At 35.4% G+C, this 17,212-nt stretch overlaps 2 protein-coding genes across 3 annotated transcripts; one reads left to right on the top strand and one right to left on the bottom strand.

Moving 5' to 3' along the window:
* On the top strand, positions 756-6,927 carry LOC109229147. 2 transcript variants are annotated; one of them, XM_019394482.1, is made up of 7 exons: positions 761-1,415; positions 2,186-2,263; positions 2,705-2,739; positions 2,842-2,897; positions 4,219-4,317; positions 5,712-5,801; positions 6,420-6,905. In XM_019394482.1, the coding sequence occupies exons 1-6, from the start codon at positions 984-986 to the stop codon at positions 5,768-5,770; spliced, it is 759 nt and encodes a 252-aa protein (XP_019250027.1). In that variant the 5' UTR covers positions 761-983; the 3' UTR covers positions 5,771-5,801; positions 6,420-6,905. The 2 variants fall into 2 exon arrangements, with proteins under 2 accessions (XP_019250028.1, XP_019250027.1); XM_019394483.1 differs by lacking the exon at positions 5,712-5,801 and having other exon boundaries at positions 756-1,415; positions 6,420-6,927.
* Positions 7,499-9,772, bottom strand: LOC109229148. Its single transcript, XM_019394484.1, has 4 exons — positions 9,559-9,772; positions 9,308-9,378; positions 8,317-8,406; positions 7,499-7,827 (listed from the first exon to the last, which is right to left on the bottom strand). The coding sequence occupies exons 1-4, from the start codon at positions 9,683-9,685 to the stop codon at positions 7,804-7,806; spliced, it is 312 nt and encodes a 103-aa protein (XP_019250029.1). The 5' UTR covers positions 9,686-9,772; the 3' UTR covers positions 7,499-7,803.

Genomic DNA, 17,212 nt, shown 5'->3' with positions numbered 1-17,212 from the left:
TGAAATTAATGAATTAAATGTAATTATTATCATAATTTATGTTTCGTTTATGTCATTCAATTAAATTGAGCACATTTTTCCTTCCGAAAGCAACTAGTGGTAGACATATCATTGCAGAGTTTTCATTATCGAACTATGATTTCTTTTTTCCATTTTGATAAGATTTCAAACTCTGTTTTTTGTACTATTTTCAAATAAAGTGGACAGTATAAAGTTATAAAGATTTCAGAAAAATAATTACTAATTGATGTAGGATAGCAGTTATTCAAAAATAATAAATATACTATTCGTTCAAGAATTTTAAAATACAACTAGTTTACAACATTAGCTAGTATAGAAATACATGCAAATAAGCCGTCAAGGAGGAAACTATTATTTCTTTTGTTTCATTTATAGACATTTTTTTAGTATATTTTATAAATAATGACACATTTTTGTTAATATAATTTATTTTCATTCTTATTCTATTATTAAGAATTTGTCTTTATGACGATATTTTTTTATGAAATACTGTATGTAAGACAATAATTTCTAAGTTGATACCATATAAAATGAAACATAGAACTATATTTTCCTCTCTTTTTCCTTTTCTCTTAACTCATAGAAACAAATTACACCCAATGAATTGCCTCTTAATGGAAAGAACACGGTACATCACCAGAAAAATAATTCTTTTATGGTTTTGTTAATTCTTCTACACTAGAATAAACTTAAATTATTTATTAAGAGAAAAATATAAAACCTGGTCCCACCTCCTAGAAGAGCGAGTTCTAGGCCACGTATGACTAGAAAAATCCTGTAGAGAAGGCGAGCTGCTCTGCAAATTGCAACCTTCTTTTTTCTGTAAAAATGGAGTCTTTAGAATTATCCCTTCTGTTTTTAGAATTGTAAAATATACAAAAACCTCAACTTCCCTTCACATAAACTTACTTCTTCAATTCATTTCACTTCCTCTTTTCTGTAGAAAACTATTGAATTTTGCCATGGCAGCACTTGCTCAAATTTCCATCAATTTCCTAGCCTTAAATACACCACATAATGCTTTGTACAGAAAACCAAACTCTATTGGGCTGAAATTACAGCGACCCATCTACTGTTACACTCATTTAAGTACAAGAAAAGTATCACTTTGGAACATGTTAAGAGCTTTTAAGGAGAAATCTTCATTCTTGACAGTTAAGAGGGATAAGAATGGGATTTTGGATAGAGGTGAGAAGAGAATGGTTTTCGTGAAATTCAAACAAGGGTTTGGATTTGATGGAATTGGTGATGGTGGTGGTGGTGGTGGTGGTGGTGGGAAGGATAATAGTAACACTGTGAGAGTGGTGACTAATCTTGTTCTAGCAATTGGGCTGACTTATCTTTCTATGACTGGTCAGCTTGGCTGGGTCTTGGATGCTATTGTTTCTGTTTGGGTACTCTCTCTCTCTCTCTCTCTCTCTCTCTCTCTCTCTCCACACTTGCATCACTTAAAGTTAGCATATTAGCATTTAGATTCTATTGGCGTTCCACTTGGTTATTGGAGATATGCATTTGTATTTAATTAAAGTTTAACTTATATAAACTGATGGTGTAAATAATTCTTTACAATATCGTGGATATTACTTAAAATCATTTACTTTTTGCTATGTGGAATTGTTAAACATTACAATATTTTGCTATGTTGTGCGGACTCTCCAAAAATGCTGCCGCATTCGTGTCGGATCCTCCAAAAATCACTACTTGGAGGATCTGACAAGCACTTGGCGGCATTTTTGAAGAGTCCGAGCAACATAGGTTTTTTGTGGTATGCCATGGCTTGGGTACATCTCTCAGTTTTTTTCTTCCAGGTTTAGGTACATCTTACGTGTCACCTTTTAGGTTAATTGACTAATGTCAGTTTGGAAACTTCTGTTAATTCTCATTTGCTGCTTCTGATACTTAACATGTTAGGATAACATAACACAATGGATGAGACATGCTTATACTATGATGATGCTTATCCTTTCATATTTAGGGTGGTTTTATTTTACTACATTGCTTGCGTAGTGCTTCAACCTAAAGGATTAGTGAGTCATATATTACAGTATAATTTTTTTCATAATGCAGTCAATCTCTGTGTTGCTGCTTTGCATGTATTAGCAATGATTATCTTGTCACACCGCACCTTATGAAAATTAACAGTTGTCCATTTTCTCGCTCCCAGCTCCTTGCAGTTCTGCTACCAATTGTAGGTTTGGGAGCTTTTATTTGGTGGGCTGGACGAGATATAGTTCAAGGCACTGTAAGTGAACTATACTCGCATCTCTTCACTTTGCGACATATATCCTGTTATTTCAACTGCCTGCTTCACAGTTGCATAAGTGTCTTCTTGTGCCTGTGAATTATCAAATTTAAGCAGCCTGTTGAATCATTTGACTGATTATAAAAGTGAAATGCTTAAGTTTCCACTGGAAAACAGAATTTCTAGAAAAACTACTATTTTGTGACAAACAATTGGTTAGTCTTGTGCTCATATATTTTTACAATGTCCGCATGATGCTTACACCATGCAGTAAAGGCATTCTGTCGTAGGTGCAAAACTTAGGTTGCTATGGTGTTGAGAAATAAAAAATTTCAAAATTATACCAGATCAAATGAAGTGCTTTTCGAGTCCATCTGACAACTATGAAATATGGCACATGTTTCCTGATGTGTTTGCTAATGGATTTCTTCTATTGTGCAGTGCCCAAACTGCGGGAATGATTTTCAAATTTTCAGGTAAGAGCAATGGAACCTTGTTTAAGAACAAGATATGAATCCAGGTGGCCTGATTATTTCTGTTAGTTAGTTATAGCATTGATTTTCATTCACCCAGTGCAGGTCTACTTTAAATGATGAGGTTCAACTTTGCCCTTTCTGTACTCAGCCATTCTCAGGTTAAATTTCATACTCTAAGTTGGCTTGTCTCCCTTTTATTTTGACAACTTTCTCATAGCTGATCGATCGATAGCATTCGTGTTTCTTTTAGTTACCACTATTCTTCCCAGTTCTCGCGTTGGTTTTCAGGAGAGCTGATGGGAAATTGCATATGTTTTATTGTATTTTATTCTGTAACCTTATGTTATTAGATATCTGAAGGGAGTGCTGTCACAATCTCGTGGAGTTGGGCCTCTTTCCAAGATTTTTGCATTACCAGTATATTTCTCATCATGTATGCACCTTATAAAGCAGATGTGGGTATTATTTTAGTTGGTGGAATGGGGGGTAAGGAGCGGTAAACAAGACAAGCCAAGTCTAATAGATAGTTTATTCAATTTCAGGAGAAATTTTATAATAAACTTTAGTGTTGTGTTCAAACTTGGTATCATTGGCCATTAACACATGAAGCAGTTCTCTAACACGGCTTTTCTACACACTGAATACAGTTCATTGCTTTGTCAATGGACTTTGAGCCTGAGCTCAATTAGCTAAGGAATATCAAATTTCGTCCAATTGGTTAGTTATTTTCTGAAGGAACCACGGAAAAGATTTATCAAGAAATTCAAGTATCAAATAGCGTGTTTCATGTGTGGCATGTACCGTTGTTTACCTTGCTTTTCTCCACCTCATAATCTTAGTCCTTTGTCTAAATGCATATATGCGAGTTAGACTATCTATGTGGGCTTTTTGCATTGCAGTTAGGCTTACTGCACTGATCTCCCACTCCTAGATTTCGTAAGGAGAACTTCATGTATTTCTCTTCGTTGCCTTAAAATTATCTTCTCTCCATCGATGTCCTTTGAATCCTTGGAGTATATACATGTTTGATATTTTCAATGGTGATTAAAAGTGCACTTGGATACAGCAGTGCCATCAGATGTTGCTACCTTTAATTAATATCTTAAGCTATGTTGCGTGGACTCTCCAAAAGACTGATGCACCTGTGTTGGATCCTCCAAAAATACACTACTTTATCCGATACGCACCTAGCGATATTTTCGGAGAGTCTAAGCAACATAGATCTTAAGAGTTGTTGGATATGTTTGACTTTCGTTCTGTTATCTTGATCTTTCTCGGTGTAAATTTTGAATTTTGTTTTTCAATTCAAGTCTTTGTTCAAACATTGATGTGGGCCATATCATGGTAACTGATCCAAGCTAAGCTTGTTATTTGAGATATTCCATGCATCATCTTTATTAATGAGTTATATTGATGATCATCTTAACTGATGAGTTATTCTACACATCATCTTTGAGCTAAATAAGTTTATATCTGCAGTTGTTGGCGATGAGTTCGTGAGAGATCCAGTAAAGTTCTCTAACCAGTCAAACACATTTGGTCAAGCATTCAGTGATTTCAGTGCTCGTTCAAAGAAAGGTATGCATTTTTCTTACCCTTCTTTTTTAAAACATTTACTGGTTAGGATGTTTTTATAAAGTGTAACCGATTGATCTAAACCTGGTACAGAATAGGGAAATAACAGTCTATTCATTTCGTGGTTTTTTTTTGTTTTGGAGATCGTTCTTTTAACGAGTTAATGCTGCCTCTCCCCTAATGAGCTAAACTTTTGCAGTTCTCCTTCTCTAAAATTTAGTCAGAATAAATAAATATGAAAATGGATTCTTTCAAGGAAGAAAACCCATTTTTTTCTAACTTTCCTGGGATCCTTATGTGCTCTATTAGTGTATTCAAATCCCTAAGATTAAAGCCTTTTCTAAAACTTAAGTTTTAGCAATTGAAAACATTACAGGGAAGCTGCTAATCTTTGCTTTATTAGATACAAACTTTGTAAGAAGTAGTTTGTTATTCTTGTGGGGAATGTGGGACTTCCCCACATCGGTGGCCTAAAGCTACTTTATGGGCCTTCTAAGTTCTTGTCCATTTTATATATTTGCTTAAGAATACACACTGCTTTATGGGCCTTTTAAGTTATTGAATTTAAAATTCAAATATACAGACACATTTGTTAATGAAATAAAGTGACTTTTCGGAAAAGGCCTGATTTTTGCTCTATAAATAAACGTGAGATTCCCTACAAAGGGATTAAGGAAAATCTACAAATATCAAACAGTGGCTTGTAGTGGCTTGTTGTATCCTGAAAAAGATTGTCTGTATTTTTCCCAAATCTGTATATGGGCAATAATTTCTGTAAGGAAAGTCGTTCTCACGCCTCAAGCCTTCTCAATCTCGTTTTTCAATCACTGCTTTCTAACAAAAAGGCTTTGAGATCACTATGCTAGACTATGGATCAACTTTCTCATGCTTATTTACTTTGAGTTTCTCTTGAAACAAAAGGAGCCTCTAGTTTTTATTCTTCTGGATAGGATATGATATTCAGACATTTTATATTTTTTTAGAGAAGAGAGTGTTATGCAATTAGTAACTATCTTTGAGTGAACATTCCTTCTAAATCCACCCCCTTCCCTTAGTGGGACACGTATTTTGGGAGGTTGATCGTGGGGACATAAGGATCAGGAAAAGCTAAAAGGCTTCACGAAGCCTAAGATTTCAACCAAGCATTCTTTTGTTTTTCTCATTGTAAGTTTCTGTCTGAGAACATTTTTAGCATATGCTTCTCAGAGATAATCTTCCAAACGTATTTATTGGATAAAGCTAAAATAATCCTCATAAGAAACTTCATTTAACCGCTAGACGGTGGAATACTGCCAAAAGCTGTGCAACTTTTGATCATCAGAGGTTTGAATCAGGATCCAATGGATCCCTCAATATCTAGATTAGAGACTACGTCACCTCATGTAATTACTTTACAGGTAAGGATTCCACTATCGGAATTGTTGATATTGAAGCAGAAGTTAAGGACGCGGAGTAGGCAGTGGTCTCCAGTGATACAGTGGCATATGGTAAACCACTTAGCTTTATTTTGCCTATGCATGTGATCCACAACACACTTCAAGGGAAAATTTAGCTACTTGTAAAGATATATGTGCATTAGAGAACAAATTTGTGTCTCCGGTTTTTATATATTTGAAAAGAAATCCTTGAAGAAAGATCCCATGCACAAACATTTTGTTATTTATCCATATATTGTCAGTGTAGATACAATGTCTAGAATAAGGACAGCCCGGTGCACAAAGCATCTCGCGTTCACGCAGGGTCCGGGGAAAGCCCGCACCCCAATAAAACTATAAAAATGTTCGAACAGGGTGTACAAGCTGTGTTTCTTTAAAGAAAGTCATTTCGATATAGTCATATTCTGTCCGTCTTTATCTGATGAAACCTTGTTCTGTGCATCTTTGCCAATCCTCGCTTGGGAGGGATTTGCTTCAGAATTGATCCTTTTATTGTGGTTATAATTCCGGAGTCTTTAAGCTAGCTTTGTATTGTTTGGGTGCTGGGTACAACATTATTTGCTATAAAATTATATGAGCATATGCACCCTACGAATTTAGGAAGGAGATATATGTTTTAGCAGCCCTTTCATGTCATGTATGAGGATGCTTCTTTTTCTTCTTTCAAAGATATCATTAGGGAGTATGGGGAGGCAGCAGCAGCAGCTGAATAGGAAGAAGACCAGAGAATCCCACGTTGGTATGAAGAGAAAAGCTTCGGAGGCACTATTCTTATGAAATACCGAAGAACACCACATTCAGCATAGCTTATCATGCATGGCCCTACATAGCATACAGTCGGCAAATACATGGTAAACGTATTATAGAATGCTGCTGATAATGTTAAAGAAAGTGGTGATACAATTATACTTGATTGTAGTTGCCCCATCGTATACCATAACATACAGAAGCGTGTATTCGTTATTCCCTCGTCATGTAGATAGCATGGGTTGGCATTTTGTAAGAACGCGTTCTTGCTTCTCATCAGGCGAGGTGTTGATAGGTATTTCTTAATGTGACTCAGTTGTATTTCGTAGTACAATATTTTCTTTGACTTGGACGGTTTTCATTCCTTAAATCTTCAATTCCATAGCTGTAAATGGCTGATTGTATTTATAGGTAATGTCTCTTCAAAATATGTAAGCTCTGGTTATAGAGATTAAACAGGTACCTTGGTAATTTTCTCAAGAAGTAAAGCTCCGTTTGTATTGTGAGGAATTGAAAGAATTGCATTAAAAAAAAAAAATAGGTTTTACGAAACCTTTTTGCTATATAAGATGGAGTCTACGTAATATACTGCTCTTCTGAACAGTATAGATTTGTTAAGTTAAGCAAAGGTACATTTGCGAGCACTAGTTCATTTTCTAAACGTTGTAAAGCTTACCTTTGCGTAAACCACAACTAAAACCGTTCCATATTTCCACCATCATATCACATAATACCAGCGTCTCATTTTCAGTTTTCTGTAATTTGTCTCCTTCAATAGCTAGAATTGTAAGAATACATCTCCCAAGGTCTAACAAGCATGAATGTAGGCACCAAAAGCACGACGGAAGCAAACAGCTTGATGAATCAAGTGAGCTTGGTGCATCTATGAAGCTCCTAGATTATTTATTCCCAGCTGTTGAGCTACTATCATGCTACTCGATTCATTAAGCTCCATCAAACCAGGTCTAGGCATCCGAATTTGTTAAAATGACAAAGAAATGGAATGAGAAAAAGCAATGTGGCTTGTCTCCTCAACATAATCATGGTCATTATGCAAATGAATAACTAAATTTGTTTCAAAAGAAAGAAACACCACAGACTTAGTAAGCAGAGAGTTTTTAAATGGGCTGACATTCTACAAGGGGAAAAAAACATAGCTAGTTGTCCAGCATTTCATGTGCAATTCAGTCCAATAAGAGAAGTGGAGGAAATGGAGGGAAACCATTTAACACTAATGGCCAAAATTTAAGACCGCAGAGCCCTAACAGCTGCTTTATTCAAGGAGATCAGAGAGACACATCCACTGTTAGTGCGATCCTTCACCAACTTTCTGCCATGAGATGAACCAAATCAGCAGATAATAGAGAGAGAGAACATCATATTTCAAGCAGTCTAAGAATAGATATTTCAAAGCAGTCTGTTCAAGGTGAAATGTCCATATACACTGTGCACATGATGAGATGTTTGCTAGGTTCAGTTAACTCGCATAATACCTTTTTCTTCATAAGTGAAGTAAGATTTAACTACCATATACTAGTAAAACCATATGGGCAATCATTTGGTCTTTTATTATTATGTCAATTCTTTTTCAATTTTCAATCAGCTAACAGCGGGCAAACATAGATAAAATAATGGGTCTTAAAATATTATATAGGTTTTTTTTGATAAAGTATTACATAGGCATATAAAATGGACATATAGGAAATAATGACACCAATTAGAGATCATAGTAGAAATAGAAAGTTAAAATATATGCTTTAACATTACCAGCAACAACAAAATATTTGAATGAAGTTGTTCAACGTGAAAAGAAGTGTACCTCTTCCTTCTTTTCTTTGTTTCCCTTTGTGAAGAGCTTATAACCTCCGTAGAAGGCCAATCCCCAACCGGTAAGAGAGACGATCACAAACTACAAGGACCAAATTAAGTTCCTAATCAAACATCAAAGTGTATCAAGTGCAAGTGCACTATCTATTAGTGCTTGTGATTAACGGAGAGACTACAAATTCTAATTCTGAGTTAGACTTGTAACAATATAAAGAGTAATCAAATTACACAAACGTTAAAAAATAGTGATATAGCAAATCCTTTCCTGTTAAATGCACAAATATGGCAATTTAGCAAATCATCTCCTGTTATACCCACAGATGTTATCGAACCCAATTGGAAGGATTTCTAGTCAGTGAATTATTGAAGTTACGGCCCAAAACATTGGTGACTCACAACTGGAAGCCAAAGTTCTCGAAAAGTATGGATTTTGTCAAATCTAATGTGCACTAATATTGAAAGGATACATACATGAGAATATATCTTTAGAAGAGGTAAAACATCATTCCCAATGAGTAGTAAGAAAGAAAATTATTTCTCACAATCACAAGTGAGTAAATACTCCATATACTCTTCTGGATCCCAAATTCATAAAGAGAACCACAATCCCCACCTAAACTTGTTGTCAACCATGTATAAGCTATGTTACTCGGACTCTCGGGAGATGTTGTCGGGTGCGTGTCCGACCCTCCAAAAGTAGTGTATTTTAGGAGGATCCGACACGTGTGAGGCAATATTTTTGGAGAGTCCGGGCAAAAGTGACCATTAAAATAGTTCTCTATCTGACATCTTACATTCAAAGTTCCTACTATTACTAAAGTACTCCTTTAGGAAAAAGTTACGGAATGCTTGGGTAAAAAACTCACAACAAATTTTAGAAGTTTCAATTCAAACGTCAAGCAAGCCGATAATGCCAAAGCCAACAAACAAACATAACAGTTTAGACAAGTAGAAAAGACATTGCAAAGGTCTGAAAGACTCACGTGCTCTTCTTTCCATTTTGATGGACTCATCGGATCCTGCCAAAAGTTCACCTTTGGAGGTCCATGATGATCTGCATCAAAAAGAACAAATATTACTACTGCTAGTTATTTCAACTTCCAGTATTCCGTGTCCATGAAGAACACCATTACAAACAAATCCCATGGGTACTATGATTGCTTTTACAGGAAGATAATACAATTTGCGGAACAAATTAAAGTTTCATAAATTTAAGGAGAATTAGTGAAATTACCACCACCACCGGCAAGACCACGCCGCTGGATAAGCAAGGCGCCTTGCTTCGTTGTACTAACTGATTTGGAAGCGGAGAATCGAGATAAGTTCGCTGCTTGACGTGCTGCTGCCGCCCACGCCGCCATTGTATCGTATCGTCCTGATATCGGAGTCTACCGGACTGAGTGAGTGAGCTCCTAGAAATGAGTAGATGCAAGAAGACAATGGCCAAATGTCCCAAATGCCCTTTTTCAGTAGCTACTGAACGTACTGGGCCTTGGCTGCTTGGCCCAAAGGCCTTCGTAAAGCTACAGTAGCAAAATTCCAATTCATTACTAGCATTCGCTTGAAACATAAAAATTGCACGGGCGCCCTATTTGATGGTTAAATAAATTTAGTCTCTTTCTCCTCCTCTTCTCCTCCTTCGTTTTTTTCTTCTCCTTTTCTTCTTCTTTCTTCTTCGGATAACAATAATTTTATATGGTGATTGTGAATATATTTTAATATAGTTTATGATGTTTTTACAAAAAGAATTAGTTGCAAATGTCAATATTTCTGGCCCAATCCCGTGCAACGTGCATCAAGATTGAAGCCCACAATTCCCTCTTCTTTCATCACCTAGGGTTTGTCAATCGAAGCTACACTTGCAGCACAATTCTCTCACATCTTCATCATGGGTCGTATGCACAGTCGGGGGTTCGTTTCTTTTGCAATACTTCCTTTTGTCCTCAGTTTTCTTCACTATTTCTACTTAAAGTATCACTCTAATTTCTTCATTCAGTAAAGGTATATCAGCTTCAGCTCTTCCTTATAAGAGAACTCCTCCCAGTTGGCTTAAGATCTCTGCTCCAGATGTAATTCATCTACTTTTTTTCTTAAAATATAGAAACAAGTATATTGATATGTTAAACCAGATTGTATTGGGTGATACCCTTTTTTGCTTGAGCCCGACCGGGTTGGATCCGGTCCGGAGCAAGTCGGGGCCATCGAACCCGATCTGGATGCAAGGTAGAACGACGGCCACGTCTACAACCGAGGTCGAGTCATTTCGAGACCGTTACAGAGCTCGAAAGGAATCACCACCGGATGGAGAAACACACAAGGTCGGAAGCCGGGCTCGTAACGGATAACCAAGCGTCGCCGGATATCTCGCCCAAACGTGATTTTCTCAACCACTTCAGGCCATTAAGGCGTAATTACAGGGATCCACGATGTAATCAATTTACCTACCTTATTTTTACCCTTAATCAGAATGTATAAATGGGTGTCTCTCTAAATTCTTGTGGATCATAAAGCACAATTGTTCTAAGCAATATTATATTCTGCGATTATTTACTTTAACAGCAATTGTTGAGTCTTTATCTTTATTTTCCTCAACCTAAAAGCCTTTTGTATCTTTTAGTTCACGGATCCTTAAAACCCCATATAAATTCAATTGTTATCCGGATTCGAGGGTAAACACAGATTATTAAATTCAGTAAATATAAACAAAACTTCAGCTTCAGCTCCTAGAATGCTTAAGTTCAGAAAATACAAAATAAACTTCAGCTCCTAAAATGCTGAAGTTAAGCAATTACAAAACAAACTTCAGCTCCTAAAATGCTGAACTTCAGCAATTACAAAACAAAACTTCACCCAAAATATGTTGTAGTTTTATTGAACTAAAGTTTGTCATTGCACTATGAACTGAAGTTTATGTGATTGCCTTTGCAAGTCAGGCCAAACTTCACGCAAAAATATCTAAAATTTTGCTTTGATAAGGCTACACTTCAGGCAAAACATTCTGAAGTTCAAACTTCAAACATAAATTTTTGCTACTTTAGACCCGTATGTCTGAAGTTACCCAAAAAGTGGGTACGCTTGCAATTTTTTTTGTGTAAAGCGGTATAAGTTAAAATATGACCCAAAAATTGAATATAAATGCAAATTCCCCCGCTGGAAACTAATAATATTCGCTGGTCATAAATTATAATATGCACTTTATAGCCCAGAACCAATTCCAATGACTAGCCACTAAAATTAACAAACCCAACTGACATGAAAAAATAACGGGAGATGAAGGCAGGACAATTGCAAGGTAAACTATTGAGATTGGCTTTTAATTTCTTCAGAGGGAATCATTCATCATTTGATTCTTTTTTGGCTTTTATGCTATTTAGATATTGATATTTTATATATATTTACGAGAGATATAAAAATAAATTTTTTGTTATAAATATTTTTTTTGTCAACTCAAGGAAGAGACAAAAGGGACAGGTGTCGTGTACACAATTATTATACATATTTGGGACATAACATTCTTTTTATACACAATGGTATAGCATTCAAATTCAAACTTTGGAAAAGATAATGCCAAGAAATTGATTTGTGCCCTTTCCTATAGGAGTCCAAGATGTGCCCGTGCTGTAAGTGATTAAATGAATAATTAAAATTTTACAAAACACAACAATTGGGAGCACTTGTATAATCACTACTTCTCCGCTATTTCGAAATTAAAGTGATTAAATTATATCCAAACTATATACGATCACTATGCAAAAAAATATACAACTACAAATCTCACTATACAAAAGATATAAAACATATCATATTATTTATACAAAAAATATATAATTTTGATACAGCAAAGCAGAATGTCACGACCCAAATCGGAGGGTCGCGACGGGCACCCAGTGTCTTACTCAACCAAGTACCAACGTAACGTATCTTTCTTATCACATCATCATGGTTAAATGGGCCAGAAGGACCGTCATGAGATAACCAGAATAAAACATAAGGGAATACTAGACATGGGACGACCAAATATGATATAAAAACTTATACATGTGACATACGGGCCTATAAGGATGACATGATTATTTGTACACTCAAAACATAGGCCGACAAGGCCATACAAGTATCCATATACATGACATATGTCTACAAGCCTCTAAGAGTACATACACATCATAAAGGTCAAGACAAGGCCCTGCTATACCAATCAATACATGTCCAAATCATACTGACCAAATAGGCAACTCCGGAGCAAGTGGAGTGTACCAACACCTTCCGCTGAGCTGATAACCTACTAGGAGGACTGTCAACCTGTCTATCGGGACCTGCGGGCATGAAACACAATGTCCCCAGGCAAAAGGGATGTCAGTAAAAATAAAGTACCGAGTATGTAAGGCATGAAAAACTGTATATAAGAACGTGAAAGAAGCATGGAGTAAAGAACTCAACTTGTAAGTTTGAATAGCTCTGTGAATCATGAAACATTTATAAGGTCATGCAGATGCATATAAATGTCATATTATGCACAGGTATATGCGTACATAACATCATCAAGCCTTTGAGGGCATTCCATCATATCATCTCAGCCTCTGTGGGCGAAATCATCAATGTATACCAGTTGATCAGGTGGTGGTACGTATATAACGTCGTAGCCTTTCCCTATACCCCATATACATATAATATATGCATGTATAAAATCATCTGGTCATGGGTCAATGTACATGTATAAATAATTGTAATGCATAATGAAGTAAGTCAATAAGATCTTTTAGAATGTCATAAGATCAATATGCCTTCGGATAAACTTTATCAATTTACATAATTTTTGAGACCCATGAACAGACGATATAATAATAGAACACATGGAAAATCAAGAATATAGGCATCCCTAGTACTTCTAAGAATAGAGTCATTTGTGAAAGTTCTGCGTTTGCTCGTTTAGTTTGTATTATATGGATCATACCAAAAGGAAAGAAGTGATAGCCTTAACATACCTCAAGTCGTCAATTCAACTCAACAACAAGATTACGACAAGTAGCGCGCCAACCCTATAACAAATAAATACATGTGGCATTTTGTCCACGCCCTTTATCCTTCCAAACTCTATAAATCAGCAGCATAATAGGCCAACACGAGTGGACTATATAATAGTCCACTAAAAGTGAAATAAATCGAACTCACGGCTTTCGATCACCATCCCGCGAGTTCAAACTATTAGGAAACGAATTTATTAACCTTACCTGATATTTAAAAGCTTAAATACAGAAAGTGTGCTTTTTCTTAACTATAAAGTACCTTCCAAAACTCAAACTACAAAGAAAAAGAGAGGTGATATAGCGATACTTACGTCGTAGGGATCGTTCTAATATTATTGCTTCTTGATTTCGTACTCGGGATGTTAATCTTCTGTGAAACCCTTGTAGAGAGCTTAAGGGTAAGTTTATAGGGGTTCTCTGGTCGTGTTCTATGAAAATGAAGAGAAAGACGATTTAAATCTGTATATATCAACTTTTGAAAAAGTCAAAGAGGTGCTAGCTTGGCACCCTAGCATTGGCCCTTATTCCGATGTTTATATCTTTTTATTCGAATGTTGTATGAACGAACGGTTCAGAGCATTGGAAACTACATTCCAAGAACTTAAATTTGGTATATAATATGTCCCCAAAAGACCTCATATAGCATACGAAATGTATTGCTTAAAAAGCATCAGTGACACACCTACTTGTCACCTATGCAGTTTGCGCAGTCTTACAAAACTGCAAATATCTCAATACTCCAATGTCGTATAGACAAACGGTTTAATGTGTTAGAAACTAGACTCATAGATCTTCAATTTGATATGTGTATCATCCCGTAATTATAAGTATATTGGGAGAAAAGCTCCGCTACATTTGACCTAATCTTCAGCACATTTATGAATGTAACTTGTGATGACATTTGCCAACTTTTGTTCCACAACTCGCTTGACTTCAAAACATAACACACGACTGTCATAAGCCTAAAATAACTCATAACATAACCTCCTTATCATGTTAAGCACCCTATTCTTATCCCAAAAGCACATGTTATAATATTCCCAACTTGTTGACTTCGACGAAACTTATTTTCTTCAGTTTGCTTAGCTTCTAAGCCTTTCAACCCTCTTGGTACTTGTTATCCATGATCTTAAAGATTTGTAACCTCCAAGGTAACATGATTAACTTACTTTATGTACTTTCAAAGACAATCTCATTTCTGAGCTTACATCAATTGACTTACGACGTACTCTCATGTACGAAAATATGGGATGCAACATGGAATCTTTCAAATATTTTACTATACTACAGTTCATGTGCACACTAGTACAAAATGTATATATATTTTTTACACATCGTAGTCATTCAATATACAAAAAAGACTGTTACTATACAAAAAAATACAAATAGACTGGCACTATACAAAAATATATATATAATAAACTATCATTATACAATTTATATACTAAATATACTGTCACTATATAAAAAATATACAAAATAGATGTCACTATACAAAATATATACAAAAAAACTGTCACTATACAAAAAATATATAAAATAGATGTCACTATGTAAAATAGACCGTCACTGTATAATTTATATACAATATATTGTCACTATACAAAAAATATACTAAATAGACTGTCACTATACAAAAAATATACAAAATAGACTATCACTATACAAAAATATACAAAATAGACTGTCACTATACAAAAAATATACAGAATAGATTTTTCGGGCTATTAGATGTAATATATTTGGGCCGGAGGGCCATTTCGTGTCAATGGGAAAAAACATGGGCTATTAAAAATTTTAGGGGCTATAGAGGGTCATTTTCTCGAAAAAAATAGGTGAAGTACTCAAATAGCCCTCAAAGTAGATGATCTTGAAGTTTTGTCCCCATTTGCTTCATGAGCAAAACTTCAAATATAATCCTAAGTGTTATCTCTCTTTTGTTTTATGGAAATACTTTTAGCTTTTTACCTTGAAGTTCTCCACATAGGACAAGCAAAGTTCAAAAATTAAAAATCATCCCAAAAACTATCGTATTTATGCAATTTTTTGGAAAAAAATGAAATTTTACGCAAAGAGCCGGTTGAGTATATTGTTTACTCTTTTTCTAAATAATATATATAAATTATACATACATTATTCATGTATTATATTTCTACCGTCTATATTTTTAATTTAAATGTTGGTTGAACCACGATTTAAGTTAATTCTTACAAAGAAAAGGGGAAGGGGAATTGTATGCAAACCTCAAGTCGTCAATTCAACTCAACAACAAGATTACGACAACTAGCAAAAAGCCTATAACAAATAAATACATGTACAACCTAGATGGCGTTAGTATATCAAGTATCTCAAACGATAACTCGATTCTAAAATAAAACGGCCAATGTTTCCCCTGATTTTACTGCTCCCTCAAGCCTACTATAGGCGATACAACAACACAATATAAACAAAAACTCAAGAACAACCTAACTACTATTTAGGACCTTTAATACAACAAAAAACCCAAATATACCATAACACCCCTAATCAACAAGTTATCAATTAGCCTGAAATTACAACGACGAGCGACCAACCCTCTACCCTACCACATGTGGCGCTTTGTCCACGCCCTTTATCCTTCCAAACTCCATAAATCAGCAGCATGATAGGCCAAAAGGAGTGGACTACATAATAGTCCACTAAAAGTGAAATAAATCGAACTCACGGCTTCCGATCACCGCCCCGTGAGTTCAAACTATTAGGAAACGAATTTATTAACCTTACCTGATATTTAAAAGCTTAAATACCGAAAGTATTTTTCTTAACTATAAAGTACCTTCCAAAACTCAAACTACAAAGAAAAAGAGACGTGATATAGCGATACTTACGTCGTAGGGATCGTTCTAATATTATTGCTTCTTGATTTCGTACTCGGGATGTTAATCTTCTTTGAAAACCTTGTAGAGAGCTTAAGGGTAAGTTTATGGGGGTTCTCTGGTCGTGTTCTATGAAAAATAAAGAGAAAGACGGTTTAAATCTATATATATCAACTTTTGAAAAGTCAAATAGGTGCTAGCTTGGCACCCTAGCATTGGCCCTTATTCTGATGCTTATATCTTTTTATTTGGATGTTGTAAGAACGAACGGTTCAGAGCTTTGGAAACTACGTTACAAGAACTTAAATTTGGTATATAATATGTCCCCCGAAAGACTTCATATAACATACGAAATGTATTGCTCAAAAAGCATCAGTGACACACCTACTTGTCACCTATGCAGTCTGCGCAGTCTCACAAAACTGCAAATATCTCTATACTCCAATATCGTATCGACAAACGATTTAATGTGTTAGAAACTAGACTCATAGATCTTCAATTTTATATGTGTATCATCCCGTAATCCCAAGTATATTGGGAGAAAAGCTCCGCTACATTTGACCTAATGTTCAGCACATTTATGAATGTAACTTGTGGTGACCTTTGCCAACTTTTGTTCCACAACTCGCTTGACTTCAAAACGTAACACACGACTGTCATAAGCCTAAAATAACTCATAACATAACCTCTTTATCACGTTAATCACCCTATTCTTATCCCAAAAGTACATGTTATAATATTCCCAACTTGTTGACTTTCGACGAAACTTATTTTCTTCAGTTTGTTTAGCTTCTAAGTCTTTCAACCCTCTTGGTACTTTTTATCCATGATCTTAAATATTTATAACCTCCAAGGTAACATGATTAACTTATTTTATGTACTTTCAAAGACGATCTCATTTCTGAGCTTACATCAATTGACTTACGATGTACTCTCATGTACGAAAATATGGGATGTAACATAGAATCTTTCAAATATTTTACTATACTACAGTTCATGTGCACACTAG

This window comes from Nicotiana attenuata, chromosome 7 (genome assembly GCF_001879085.1).
Source record: "Nicotiana attenuata strain UT chromosome 7, NIATTr2, whole genome shotgun sequence".
Classification (NCBI taxonomy): domain Eukaryota; kingdom Viridiplantae; phylum Streptophyta; class Magnoliopsida; order Solanales; family Solanaceae; genus Nicotiana; species Nicotiana attenuata.
Note: the sequence above shows the minus strand (reverse complement) of the source record. Positions and strands in the feature narration are given on the sequence as shown.